The 13,172-nt window shown below is 55.3% G+C and overlaps 4 protein-coding genes across 4 annotated transcripts; 2 read left to right on the top strand and 2 right to left on the bottom strand.

The window, feature by feature from the left end:
* Positions 1 to 47: 47 nt before the first annotated feature.
* P884DRAFT_189528 (uncharacterized protein) lies at positions 48 to 5,534 on the bottom strand (the record flags this gene model as incomplete). The annotated part of the gene is made up of 1 exon (XM_069437443.1): positions 48 to 5,534. One exon carries the CDS (start codon positions 5,532 to 5,534, stop codon positions 48 to 50), a length of 5,487 nt encoding a protein of 1,828 aa, XP_069301863.1.
* A 1,190-nt stretch (positions 5,535 to 6,724) lies between these two features.
* Positions 6,725 to 8,845, top strand: P884DRAFT_215057 (uncharacterized protein). Its single transcript, XM_069439249.1, has 4 exons — positions 6,725 to 7,342; positions 7,402 to 7,477; positions 7,536 to 7,672; positions 7,722 to 8,845. The coding sequence occupies exons 1-4, from the start codon at positions 7,044 to 7,046 to the stop codon at positions 8,758 to 8,760; spliced, it is 1,551 nt and encodes a 516-aa protein (XP_069301864.1). The 5' UTR covers positions 6,725 to 7,043; the 3' UTR covers positions 8,761 to 8,845.
* P884DRAFT_234662 (Sec1-like protein) lies at positions 8,846 to 11,048 on the bottom strand. The gene is made up of 2 exons (XM_069439919.1): positions 9,741 to 11,048; positions 8,846 to 9,664 (listed from the first exon to the last, which is right to left on the bottom strand). Exons 1-2 carry the CDS (start codon positions 10,878 to 10,880, stop codon positions 9,047 to 9,049), a joined length of 1,758 nt encoding a protein of 585 aa, XP_069301865.1. The 5' UTR covers positions 10,881 to 11,048; the 3' UTR covers positions 8,846 to 9,046.
* Positions 11,049 to 11,403: 355 nt separating this feature from the next.
* P884DRAFT_266106 (uncharacterized protein) lies at positions 11,404 to 12,731 on the top strand (the record flags this gene model as incomplete). Its single annotated transcript, XM_069441997.1, has 2 exons — positions 11,404 to 11,441; positions 11,507 to 12,731. The coding sequence occupies 2 exons, from the start codon at positions 11,404 to 11,406 to the stop codon at positions 12,729 to 12,731; spliced, it is 1,263 nt and encodes a 420-aa protein (XP_069301866.1).
* Between the last annotated feature and the right edge of the window lie 441 nt (positions 12,732 to 13,172).

The raw sequence follows: 13,172 nt of genomic DNA on the forward strand, positions 1-13,172 counted from the left end.
ACGTCAGTTTGCTCTGCCAAGGGAAGGAGAAAACAAAAAAACAACTTTCAAGCACTCTTGGTGTCGGTGTTGCATACGTTGAGGTCGGCTTTGGTTGTCCACACTCGCTGTCTGAACTCCGCTTCTGATAAGCTGTTGAGTGTGGTCGATATCTCGTCCATCTCCAGTCTCGTCATTGACGCAAGCTGTTCGGGATCCATATATCCGGAAAGCATTGCTTCCGCAAACCGCCGGTTCCGTGAGAACCTCTTGACGTTTTGAATCTTGTCCATCATCGGCAACTTCTCGATCTTCTCTCGAACCCACACGGCTTGCACCCTGCTTATTACATCGCTAGGATGGTGCCGCACATGGCGGCCTTCCTGGCAAAGGGTGCTATGAACGGTCAGAAGGTCCGGGAAATCAACCTCTGAGACCGCTGTAGGTGTGGGAGATGGTGTGCCCGGGTTGCCAACAAGCGGTGGTTCGCTCGTTGGTACCGGCGGCGGCGGAGCCTGCTGAACTTTGAAGTGTGATCCGGCGGCAAGAATAGGTTGCGGCGCTGCCTTGGAATCCTGCGTCAATACCGTATCTAGGGCGGTCGTGCTTGCCGCTGAAGTTGGGTGCGTAGAAGGTGGGTTCTCATGAACAGACACCGCTTGTTCGGATGTGATAGCCACGTGAGAAGCCTGCTGGGTTGTAGTTGGAATAGGACGGTTGACCGTAGCTGCAGAAGCTAGAGTCAGTGCTTGCTGTTGGTGATGGCTGTCAACCTTTTGACAAGACGAAGGGTTGCGTTGAGCTTGAGCAGATATAACATCAGAAACCACGTTGGTGACTGGTGGCTCCGAGTTCTGCGTTTTCCTCAAGTGTTCCGGCACTTTGATCTTCACGGTCCTATTGCTCCGGCTGTCTGTGTCGGGAGACATTGATGGAGACTCACCGTCGGTAGGGCGCGGTTGGGAGGAGTCAGGTGGCGGCTGTGACTGCATCCCAAGCATGCTCCTCGACTGTAGCAACCGTTCTTGCTCTCGGCGTCTGAACTCCTCTGGATTCTGGAGCCGAAGCCGCTCCATCTCAATGTCCTTTTCCGCTTCCTGCTGTTCCTCCGGGGTAAGCTCATACGTCTCCTCTCGTTCAAAAGTTTCGGTAGACGTGATTTTACGGATCAGCTTGCCAGTTTGCTCGCACTGAACAAGTGCATCCAGAACCTTGTCTTGGCCGAGACTTCCAGACAGATCCTCTTGCTCTACCTCGCGGGGCATCATGAAATATTCAGAAAAACGTGATGACCATGGGTCCGGGTTCTTCTTGTCTACCACCCTGGACGCTAGTTGCGTTTTGAACACCGCATTGTTGTGAATGGTGTCCTCAAAGGTGCCTCCAATTGTAAGCCAATAGACGTAGACCGGCTTCGTTTGGCCGAGGCGGTAAGCTCTGCCAATCGCCTGCTGCTCCTCGGCCGGAGTGTACCTGAAGTCAAATATGACCACTCGATTGGCGCCATACATGTTGAGGCCAACGCCTCCAGCCCTGGTTGAGATTAAGTAAACTCGGGTCTCCGAGTCCGTGTTGAACTTCTTGACCAGGTCTTGCCGTTTCGACATGGGCGTGGCGCCATCAAGCCGCTGGTAGACCACCCTTTGCCTCTTGAAAATGGTTTCAATGTAATTGAGGGTCGGAATGCTTTGCGAGAAGACCAGAACTTTGTCCCCCACTTTCTTGCACTCGTCCAATATTCGGAGGAGGACAAGAATCTTGTTAGACAGGGCGTAATCCTCAATATCGCGTAACGCAACGGTGGTAAGCAGCTGACTCAAAACGTCCTGCGGCAGCTCGATGTTGTCCTCATCGTCCTGCTCAGTGGCTGACGTTGTCGACGACGAACTCGGTGACTGAGCTTTGTAGCCGCCTGCTGTTGCCTTCCGAGCTTCGGCCTTTTGGGATTCCGCAACCGTCTTGAAAATGATGGGATGAGCTAGGACAAGGCCCAGTTTGGCGACGAGACTCCAAGCCTTTGCTTGGCCAGTCATTAATTGCTTGTTGGGCTCCATCACGCACTCGATGTACCTCCTGTAAAGCCGCTTCTGGGCCTTTGTCAAAGGTAAGGTAATGATGAACTCTTTCTTTTTCGGGAGCTCGTTCAGCAGTACCTCGATGTCCCTTCGATGAACCTTTGGATCCACGGTCGCTTTCAGGACATGTAGCATCTTGCGGGCCTTCCTCTTTTTGGAAGGCTCACTGTCAGCATACAGACCTTCTTTGATGGGGTTTGAATATCTCTCTCTGAACTCAGCAATGTCGGCCAAATAGTTGGGGGCTACCCAATTGATCATGGCGTAGTAGTCCATGACGTTGTTGGTAAGAGGCGACCCGGTCATGGCGATTCGACTCATTGTTCTGAAGTTTGCAGTGGCCTGATGTCTCTGCGACCCCGGGTTCTTCATGTAATGCGCCTCGTCTCCGACAACGATGTTCGGAGTCTCCAGCAACAGCTTCCCTGCCCCCTCTGTACCTTTGACAAGAGTGGTGAACATGCTGTAGCCGAGGATCAAGATCCCACCAGAAGAAGCCCAAGCCTGGATCATCTCCATACGCTCAGAAGCGGGTATCACCGAGTCCATTTTATAAACAGGACCTAGGATGTCGTTGGGCGCCCACATGTGGATTTCTTCGTGCCAATTGTCCAGCAAGCTCGGGGGACAGAGGATGAGTGTTTTCGATTCCCGCAGATCCTCCGGGATTTGGGAGCGCACAGATTCATCAGGCGATGCCGACGACTCGGCAATGACCACTAAAAGGGTAATCACCTGCATCGTCTTCCCGAGGCCCATGGTGTGTGCGAGCAAGCAGCCTTGCCGGACACTCGACTCGACGACAAGCTGGTTCCACATGAACCTCACGCCCTCAATCTGGTGATCCTTGATCTTGCTACCGATGTGATCGTTGATGTAGATCAACGCCTGGTCATCGGATTCTTTAGTCTCGTTGACAATGAGGCGCGTATGCTTGTTCGGGTCGGGTCCCTGCTGGGCGAGTCGCTCACGCAGCTCACGCGTGCGTCTGGCAAGCTCCTCGTTGCGCTTGAGTACGTCGGACCGAACTTTCGCCGCCTGTGCGTCGCGACGCTTGACCCGCCGTCGCTTCTTAGTCGACGGAACGGTGTGATCATCTGACGAAGATTCCTCTGAAGCGCTGGGGTTGTCCGGAGATTCCTGGGCCTCAGCCGGCGTCTGACTCCTCTTCTCTCGATTTCTTGGTGTCTGTGGGACTACTTGAGTCGGCGTTTGCGGAACAAGGCGTAGAAAGATCGGGAGAATTCTTCTGAGCAGTGCGCAGAAACTGGCAAACAAGTTCCCTTCACGCTTAATTCTATTGCATGTGATGGTCCTCAGAACTGAGCTGAAAGATCGCTTAGCGCTGTTGCTCGCGTAGGCATCGAAGAGGCGACAGATCAAGAATGCCTCCAAGCCGGCTGCTGCTGAAGAGAGGTCTTCTCGAGTATCGAGAACCGGGGCAATGTACTTCGCCCATATTTCAGGGTGATCGTGGTCCTTGATCGCCTCGTAGACCGTTTTCCTTTTCGTGTCAGACCAGTCACACAGCACCGCCACTACGAGCCGTTTGGGATCTTTATTCTTTTGCCAGTACTCGATCCCAATCTCACCAATCTTCTCGAGGCTGTCCAAATCATCGAGCCCCGGAACTTCGCTGAGTTGCTTGGTCGGAGATGGGGATGGTTCAATCTCAATGATTTCGGGAGCTGAAGTACTGGTTCGGTGCGGAGTTGCTGGCACTGAGAGCGGCTCGGATTCGGCCTTTCTGGGCGCGGGGACAGTGGATGTCAAATCGTTGTTGGCTTGTTGCTCCGATGATAATACTCGAGCTGCCGAAGACCTAGCGGCCGCTCTGCCACCAGGAGAGCCAGCAGCAGTACTATCTGAGCTTGCTGTGGAAGGAACCTGTTGTTCGGGAGGCTCAGAATCAATGTCCATCTCTTCATGGATAATAGGAGCGATGTCGTCATCATTTTCTATAAACGAGCCGAAATCATCCGAGTCGCTCGTTAAGACCTCTTCGTCATCAACAACTACCGATGGCTCCGCACGCTTAGGCGTTGGACGAGGAAGTGTGGATGGTTTTGGGGGCCGGACAGGGCTCTCGACTACGTCGATGAGCCAAGCCTGGCGCTTCTTGTCAAAAACGCTTGCCTCTAAAATGCCAGAGGCCTTGCGCTGGACATCATTCTTGACGGTCCAAGGCTGGTCAACGATGTGTTTGGAGTAGAGCGCGATGCGACTGGCGAAGTGGTCCAACTCTCTCTTCGCCGACTCTATGAAGGCCACGCGGTTGGGGTTGCGGCGGGCGTCCTGCCATGTTTTGAGAGCTTTGAGGTCGTATTTGGGCTTCTTCTCGATCAGCCATCGGGTCTCCAGCTCTTGTATTGCAGTGCGAACCGCCTCGGCCACTTCCTCTTTACTGAGAAGCCGCTCATTGTCCGCACCTTTGCCCGCTTCCATCGCCGCCCGCTCTGCTTCTTCTTGTTGGTACTCTCGCCACGTCTCGGAATCGACACTCTCATCATCGGATGGCCCATATTCCGACTCTTCTTCACGACCATGACCGCTCATTCTCAGGCGATCTGCGAGGCTTGCCCGAAGAAATCGCTTCATTGCGGCCGAAACCTGGATGCGCCGTCCTGCAGGAAGTTGTCTCGGCAGCAGTACAAAGTCCTGTTCGGCTAGATCTGCGGCATCCAAAAATTCTGGCTCGAAGAGCTGTGCCGGCCGCAGAATGCCAGGGCCTAGAAAACCAGAAGATTCGTCCTCTTGTAGGATGGTTCCTACTGGATCTCTTGAGAGAAGGTCCGCTCTCAGAACCACGTCACCCTCGGTTGGAATGATGGACAAGGCGCTATTACCCGTGGTGTTGTTGGATATATTCGTGGGCGCGATTCTCCTCTTCTTGCTAGGAGGCTCCTCCGTGTTCTCCTGCGCAGTTTGCAGAACTTGAGAAGTGGGTAAGTCACGATCGACGGAGGCCGATAGAGTCGGAGACAGGACGCCCTGAAAGGGGATTGCCAAACCCGGCACAGGTGCCCCGGGCTGAGGAGTGACGTTGTCGTGGTCTGGTTGGGAAACAGGCGCGACTTGACCGACATGCTCCAGATCAGCTGGCTCGTAATGATGGGACTTGACTGCAGAGTCATGTTCCTCCTCGTCAAGCAGTCGACTGGCAGCTAGTTGCTGAGCTTTCCATTCCCGATATTTCTTGCTACGCCTTCTCAGTTGAGTGATGGCATCTTTGAGTGAGAGTTGATGAGGCAGCTTTTTGACTCCCAGGGCAGCCCACAGTTGGTCAAAGCTGAATTCGTCCTCGTATGTCAGAAGCGATTGGCCATCGACTCCGCACTCACGAAGTTTCGCTTCAAGGGCCACAGGATCTGGCAATCGCTTTGCAGCAGGCGCTTTCCATGATCGGTTCGCGGTGCAAAGTTCTTGCACCACCCTATCCTCTTCCCAGAGAAAAGGATCGCTCTGATCGTCCCCTGCCATGCTGATTGGTGATCAAGTTTCCTTGGGCAGCTGTGGAATCAGCAACAGAGGCTTGTATGACGACAGAATCCCCAAGAATGGGATTGCAAACTAAAGTCAAAGCCACTCGGTGCGAGAGTGCGCGAGAGAGTAGTGCCGCCGCGCGCCCGTTGAGAAGGTGGGGGAGGGGGAAGGGAATGGGTGACTGGGTTCGCAAATGGTTGAGGGTATGGAAATAGTGGGAGACAGTTCAGGCATGGAGGGGAGGAAGAGGTGGGGGGCACGGGTTGATGCCGTTGAATTTAACAGTCGCGAGCTCAAATTTTGAGGCGAAAGGGCTAAATTGATCAGTGGGTGACTTACAGGCATAGAGAAGGTGATGTTCTCGCTCGGCGCTCCTCTCATCCTGCGGCTGTTAGCAGCCAGGAAGAAGTTTAGTCCTGGTATGAAAATGTTCTGCTCGGTGCCCCTTCAGCCGTAAAAGCGCAGAGGCTTCAGAATCGAGTCTGGTGAACTGACTGTCGGCAAACATCGTCAATCTAAAATATCCATGGCAAACGAGGGAAGGGTCGCTTGAATCTAAGCCAGCCTCTGAGCGAACCTATTAAGCTTGCAGCCGCTCTGCGGCGCAAATCCAAAGCGGCGGGAACAAGAGCGATCTCAAAAACCTCGAAAATGTGGGCGCGGGAAGGTTAAGTGCTCAAGTTCGCAGTTGGCCTCGCTGCGTCAATGAACCACTGGTAATACTTAGTCGGTCAGTGACAATCGCGTCGAAGAATGTACTCCGTTCTTTCCAACGCGTGTTCAGCTGATGAAAGGCGCTAGGGAAGTTTGGGCTCGACAGTGCGATACCTGATGTGTATGTAGTTACTCCTTGTACTGTGCTCTATGTTTATAGTCAGCGTGCAGGGACAGAACAACAAAGCAATGGTTCGAGAGAGCTACCTGTAGTTCCTTATCAAGCTAGAAACTTTGGTTTTCCTATTCTTCTTTTACTCTCTGCGAATCATTATAGAGAACTGCTCGCAGATAATACAGTACGGATGTACGGATTACTCAATTTCCTATTCTAGTATACGTTTAAGCGCACTGTACGAAATTACTACAGCGATCCTGATAAGATAACGCTGAGACGACCCCGCGGGAATGGTTGAAGCAAAGCGCGGGGTCACACCAGAGAATATTCACTTCGTCCCACGAAGCTTCATTGGGTGCGGGGGTATATTGACCTCTGGATTTGGGAGAACCAAAGGGTTTCATATTGTCGACCAGCTAGACAACTTTGGGCCGAGCCACTCGGAGGAATTCCACTTAGCAACGAAGGCTAAATTTTTCAAGCTTTGTAAGCATCCCCGGTGCCGCCGAACTATTGTGTTGGCGCCGGGAGCCGGTCGGAATACATAACGGAATGCATTATTGTTTCCTGAAATCTAGGCGGGTTGAAACTGCAGTCAACAGCGCAAACAAAAGACGCCGATCTTCGCCATCGAGGACAACAACCACCACCATCACTACGGAAACTCCAACACAATGTCTTCCCTAATCGGGGGAATCTATCCGCCGACCCTGGATGATGGTGTGGAGAGGGACCAGCTCGTGCAAACCATCAAGGACTGGACCATTGCGAACGGCCTTGCTGTACGGCCCCCTCCGGCATTTGCCGACGGTGAATTCGAAGGGGCTCTGGCCATTAGCGCCCCCGTGACACTCTTCCCGAGCCCGTTTCCCAAAGCCTGTTTCGAGGAGGCCAGGGCCATCCAAACTAAGTACAATGAGCTGTACGCCCGCATCAGCCAGGATGAGGAGTACCTCGGCAGTCTTGTGCAGGAGTGGGTATCCCTATCCCATCGCCGTGGGGTTCTCGTTGGTGTCCTCTGACCGACGACAGGGTCGCTGGAGGCGACGACTTCATTGCCAACCTGTGGAAGGTTCACCTGCGGGTGAAAGAGGAGGGCTATGTCCAGGTAAATCCGTCTCACTTCGGGCTTGCGATTCCTTGGTGATTGACTGTACGTCACTTAGAATCTCAGCCTCGGCCTCTTCCGGTCCGACTACATGGTCCACCAGGATGGCGACAACCTCCAGATCAAGCAAGTCGAGTTCAACACCATCGCATCCTCGTTTGGGGGGCTTTCCACTCAGACTTCTTTGCTCCACAAGTATGTTACCCGGGTCCTGACTGCTAGGAACACCGCTGAGGCTTGCAAGACATCTCGCCAAAACCGAGTATCCCCTCCTAAAGGAATCGGTGTCGCTCCCCTCTGCCGACCTCCCCCCCAATCCCAGCGCGGAGGGCCTCGCCGCAGGACTAGCAGCTGCATTCCACGCCTACGGGAAGTCCGCCCTTGGCCACCAGACCTGCGTCCTCTTCCTCGTCCAGGACGAGGAGCGCAACGTCTTCGACCAACGCCACCTGGAATACGCCCTCCGGTCCTCCGGCGCGGAACCCATCCCCGTCTTCCGCCTCCCCTTCTCTCAGATCCTCACGCATACAACCATCCCCCCCTCCTCCCCGGGCCGTCAGCTCCTCTACCACCCACCCCAGAACCCTGCCCGCACCTTCGAGGTCGCCGTCGTCTACCTCCGCGCCGGATACGGTCCAGCGGACTACCCGTCCCAGTCGGCCTGGGAAGCACGCTACCAGATCGAGCGCTCGGCAGCCATCGCCTGCCCGTCGGTGCTCACCCAACTGGCCGGCATGAAGAAGGTCCAGCAGGTACTCGCCACACCGGAATCCGTCACCTCCGGCCCGGGTGCCCTGCGCCGCTTCGTCCCCGACAGCGACGGCGACGCCACCTACCAGGCCCTCTGGAAGACGTTCGCCAACATCTACCCCCTAGACACCAGCCCCGCGGGGCTGGAGGCGCGGCGGCTCGCGACGGACCCGGAGGAGTGCAAGCGGTTCGTCATGAAGCCGCAGCGCGAGGGCGGCGGGAACAACTTCTACCGGACGGCCATCCCGCGGAGGCTGAGCGAGATCCCCGAGAGCCACTGGGGCTCGTACATCCTGATGGAGCTGATCACGCCGCCGCCCCTGGTGAACACCATCCTGCGGAACGGGAAGCTGGAGCACGGCGGTGTCATCTGCGAGCTGGGGATCTACGGGACGTGCCTGTGGGACCAGAAGACTGGGGCGGTTCTGCGGAACGAGGAGAGCGGGTACCTGTTGCGGACAAAGGGCGCTCAGAGCGAGGAAGGGGGTGTAGCGGCGGGGTACGGGTGTATGGATTCTTGCCGGTTGGTCTAGAGCGGGTGAGGCGGCATGCAATGAAGAGATTTCGTAAGAGCGTACATAGAGCCGGGAATAGAGCAGGCGTTTAAAAAGCTGAAGCGGCGTAGGGGACTCGTGGCACGTGGGCGTTCGCCTGCTGTCACGTAGGTATTTGCTGCTCAATCTGAATGATTCCCGAAACCGGGAAGAACGAAAACACCATCCACACGCACACAAACAAACGTCCACAAAATTTCAAGCAACGCCGTTGGCCGATCCTCCTCCCTACACGAAACAAGACAAGCCTTCCCCCATGGTAGCTCTATCGCCTCCTTCCCGCCCCCACCTCTGGCCAGCTCCCGACGGCATCCTCGACCTCCTCCAGGAACGTCGCCGCATTATGCACCGTCGTACCGCCCAATACCACCCTGACGCCCGGGCTGGAGGCATTGATGCCGGCCACCGTCTTCGCCTCTTCGTACGTCGCGCCGCCCACGATAAATACCACCACGTCCTGCGGCTTGTCCCGCGTGGTCCCGCCCCCTTCGACAAACGGGTACTGCGTCTCGCGCAGCTTGCCCTTGATCAACTGGTGCAGCGTGGTCTCCAGCAGCGGCGAGTGCTGGGTGTACACGTTCTCGACGCCCTTCAGGCCCTTGAAGCGCGAGCTCGCAGAGCTGAAGAGTCCCGCCGACTCGAACAGCTCGGTGATGCCCGACGCGGCCGAGGCCGACTGCTGCAGCAGCGAGTTGTGGTAGGTGAGCAGCTGGGAGACGAGGGCTGCCTTGCGGGCGGGCACGCCCCCGGCTGCGACGAGCAGGTCGGTCAGCATCGGCAGGGCGTTGGACGGGTGTCTGGCGTAGCGCAGCGCGTAGAGGGCGACGAGCGAGACCTTGTTGTCCGCGGGGATGGAGGGGTTCTGAATCTGGGATTGGAGTTTCTGCTCGGTTTGTCAGTGTTGGACCGTTGCCAAAAATGGAGGGGCCGGTTTTGGAGAAGGAGGGAGGCTAGCATACCTTTAGATCTGCTGCATGGTTGTCGTTGCAGGCTATGCTCTGTTCTAACTCGCTGATTTCCATAAGGTTTTCCGCACTGATTCGCCTGCTGAGCTCAGAGACGAGCGTGACGTGTTTGCTCACGTTGCCCGAGAGCTTTCTGAACTCAGGGTATTGCTCGATGAAGCGCTTCATGTCGTCTATTGATTCGATGCCGGCATTGTTTTGGGTCTTTGCCTGGTACTGCTCCACGTAGTCCTTGATGTTGCTTCCGAGATCGCCAAAGTTGAGATACATGTTCTTCTTGAAAAAGGGGTCTTGGTCCTGTGAGAGGACAATTTCCCTGAGCTCCGGCCGAATATCCGGAACACTGCTGAGGTCAACTCGGCCGTTGTTAATTCCCAGAAGATGGTGCACCATGGCTTGGTACGTCCACTGCATGAGCAGAGGCGTTATAGGGTCTTCTCGCCGGTCCAGGATCAAGAGGATGGGGGGCGTGTCGACTTTCCGAAAGTCAAATAATTGGTTTTCTTGGTTGATGTAGTACCTCACTTCCGAAGCGAGCTTCTTGGCTAGGGGGCTGGTCTTCTGGTATCTGATCAGAGGTTTCTTTTTGAGGCTTAAAAGGACGCTGACGACGCCGTCGGTGGCCCGCTGCAGGGCATCTGTGTTCCACGTGTCTGGGTTGCCGCTCCATAGCCGATGCATGGGCAGTGACATGTTAAGCGAGAAGAAATCTGGATTTATGACAACGTAGTCGAGGAAATATTCCTGGACTAGCTTGACCACCTCATGGTCGTCGGCCTCGGCCAATCGCTCAAGGGTTGACTTCTTGATGACGTTGCTGAAGAACAGGTGGTATTCCCCGTACTTCGGCTCCCGCAGTTCATCGATGAGGAGACCGATCGAATCCGGATGAGGTCTTAGAAAACACAAACATCGCAGGTGGCGCATCTTCTCGCGGTTCGGGTTGTCGAGGCGGTCCATGAGATAGACCTCGTGGTTGAGGAGGGCGGACTGGGTGACAGCCGTCGAGATGAAGGGCAGCGTCTCCCTATCCAGAAGCAGAATCTTCATTTTGGCCGACGGCGCCCCCGTTGCGCTCTCGCCGGCCGTCACCATTTTGGTGACATAGCCCGACGCGGCCTGAACCACGTCCATCTTGGAAGGCGAACTGAGGCGATTCACTCAATTAAAACCGTGTGGGTTGACAGGCTCGGACTATGCATTGCTTAGCAGCCAAGGTTGCATGCTTGCCCGCATGAAATCTGCTTGCCTGCATGAAATCTGGAGCAACCGTTTTTTTTTTTTTTGGGGGGGGGGGGGGGGCAGCCTCCTCATCAAGGTAGCAAGTTCCTCCCAACTTGGGTCGAATGTAGGGTAGTTCTGAGGATTGATGGGAAGTTGGCCTAGCTCAGGTTCCCTGCAATTGCCCGCCAAGACGCCCGCTCCAGGGGTCCAGGCCACCTGTGTGTAATCCGTACTGTACCTAGGTAGCTACGCAGATGCAGCACATAGAGCTGATAAGATAAGCTGAGAAAAGATGACGGCAGCTTCCAATCGTTGCTCCTCTAGTGTATGGAGTAGCAATCCAGGCACCCCGTCGGCTCCACCACATCCACAACGTCACTTAGCAATCCGCAATGCAAACTCGCCGCACATTTATTAGGCCTTCCCAGACAACATGGCGCAGGATGTGTGTCCGGCGGGTTCTGAGCCTACGTGAGTTCCGCTGACCATTGGACAATGCATGGCATGTTGTTAACCCAACTGTCGCGCGAGCCCAGCCTCTCCTTTACGCAGGGCTTCATCCTCGGGCAGCTCTCGATAGTGCTCCTGCTCGCAGCTTTCATCAAGTTCTTCATCTTTGGCGAATCCCCATCGCCCGAAATTACCGCATCCATTCGTGCTAACGAACGACGATCCCGGACACTCGCCCACAAGAAGTCGCTCCTGAGCCTCAAGGAATCGAGCACACGACAAGCGGCCCAGCAACCTACTCTCAACAGGAAGAAGTCCAGCATCTTACGCCCGAGCCCGCCAACTCTTACGATCGGCTCCATTCTCGATAAGACCTATTACAAGGTGGATAGTCACCAGCCGGAGAGTTTGGACTGGTTCAACGTGCTGGTAGCCCAAACAATTGCGCAGTTCCGCAGTGACGCCCAACATGACGACGCCATCCTCACTTCCCTCACCAAAGCTCTCAACGGGGCTTCACGCCCGGACTTTGTCGACGAGATTCGCATTACTGAGCTAAGTCTTGGAGAGGACTTTCCCATCTTCAGCAATTGCCGCATCATACCCGTGGACGAAAATGGCCTTAGTTATCCTTCGGGTAAAGCCTTTGATGCGAGCAAGGCCACACGGGAAGGTGCACGGCTTCAGGCAAGGATGGACGTTGACCTGAGTGATATGATCACTCTGGGCGTCGAGACAAAATTACTTCTCAACTACCCGAAACGTCTCAGTGCGGTTCTGCCCGTCGCTCTGGCCGTGTCAGTTGTGCGGTTCAGCGGCACCCTGTCCATCTCGTTTATCCCGAGCAACCCCTCAGAGAATACGCCTACAAAGATGACCTTCACCTTTCTCGACGACTACAGACTTGACTTCTCCATTCGCAGTTTGATGGGGAGTCGCTCAAGATTACAGGACGTGCCCAAGATTGCGCAGCTGGTTGAGTCGCGTCTCCATCGCTGGTTTGACGAACGATGTGTCGAGCCGAGATTTCAGGAAATAGCCTTGCCAAGCTTGTGGCCCCGGAAGAGAAACACACGCGGCGGTGATGAAGCGATCGCTGACGCGGAACGCTCCCTGAGCAAGACAAAGGGTATGGAAGTCGCTAAGGACCTACGTATGGAAGCTCAGGGCGAGGTCGAAGCTGAGGCGGATGTGCGAGTTGACAGGGGCCATGAGTCATTGAGATACCGGCGACCACCACGACCCGAGGACATGTTTTCCGTATCTGCGCCCATGCCTGGGGCAATGCCAGACCTTGAAACTCCGACCTGAGGTGCACGCCGGCCGTACACGTACAGTGTCGCATCCATAATCGAGCAGCCCGCAACAACAGCACCGGAGGGCTTGGGAAGTGTACAAGTGACGGTAAAACCCCAACGGTGAGCTGAACCCAGGCCTGCGTCAGTTCAGAAAGAAGACGCCAGTGAAGCACCATCAATATCGCAGCGTCGCGTCTTCGTCGCCCTACGGTATTCGGACGTCGCTGCCTCGAGGCTCAAGGCGGAACAGACGGCTCAGCTAAGTCAGCTTACAATTCACGGCCATTGCCGCCACTTACCCGATCCTGGCCGTTACAATCACAAACGAAACTTAGGGAGCTGTGCCGTCCCTGTTGCTGGACGGTGTCTTTTACCAAAGTCCTCACTGTAGAGAAGAGAAAAGAGAAAAGCAGTACAAAATCGAGGCACAAAAGTTGAAGACCTGCAGGAAGAA

Source organism: Thermothelomyces heterothallicus, assembly GCF_042370625.1.
Source record: "Thermothelomyces heterothallicus CBS 202.75 unplaced genomic scaffold P884_scaffold_1, whole genome shotgun sequence".
Classification (NCBI taxonomy): Eukaryota; Fungi; Ascomycota; class Sordariomycetes; order Sordariales; family Chaetomiaceae; genus Thermothelomyces; species Thermothelomyces heterothallicus.

Bases quoted from the DNA above. Each gene is read 5' to 3' on its own strand.
- P884DRAFT_215057 (XM_069439249.1), top strand. From the start codon at position 7,044: ATGTCTTCCCTAATCGGGGGAATCTATCCGCCGACCCTGGATGATGGT. The intron at 7,343-7,401 runs GTGGGTATCCCT...GACCGACGACAG, and splicing joins CTCGGCAGTCTTGTGCAGGA to GGTCGCTGGAGGCGACGACT. The intron at 7,478-7,535 runs GTAAATCCGTCT...TACGTCACTTAG, and splicing joins AAGAGGAGGGCTATGTCCAG to AATCTCAGCCTCGGCCTCTT.
- P884DRAFT_234662 (XM_069439919.1), bottom strand. From the start codon at position 10,880: ATGGACGTGGTTCAGGCCGCGTCGGGCTATGTCACCAAAATGGTGACG. The intron at 9,665-9,740 runs GTATGCTAGCCT...CAAACCGAGCAG, and splicing joins ACCATGCAGCAGATCTAAAG to AAACTCCAATCCCAGATTCA.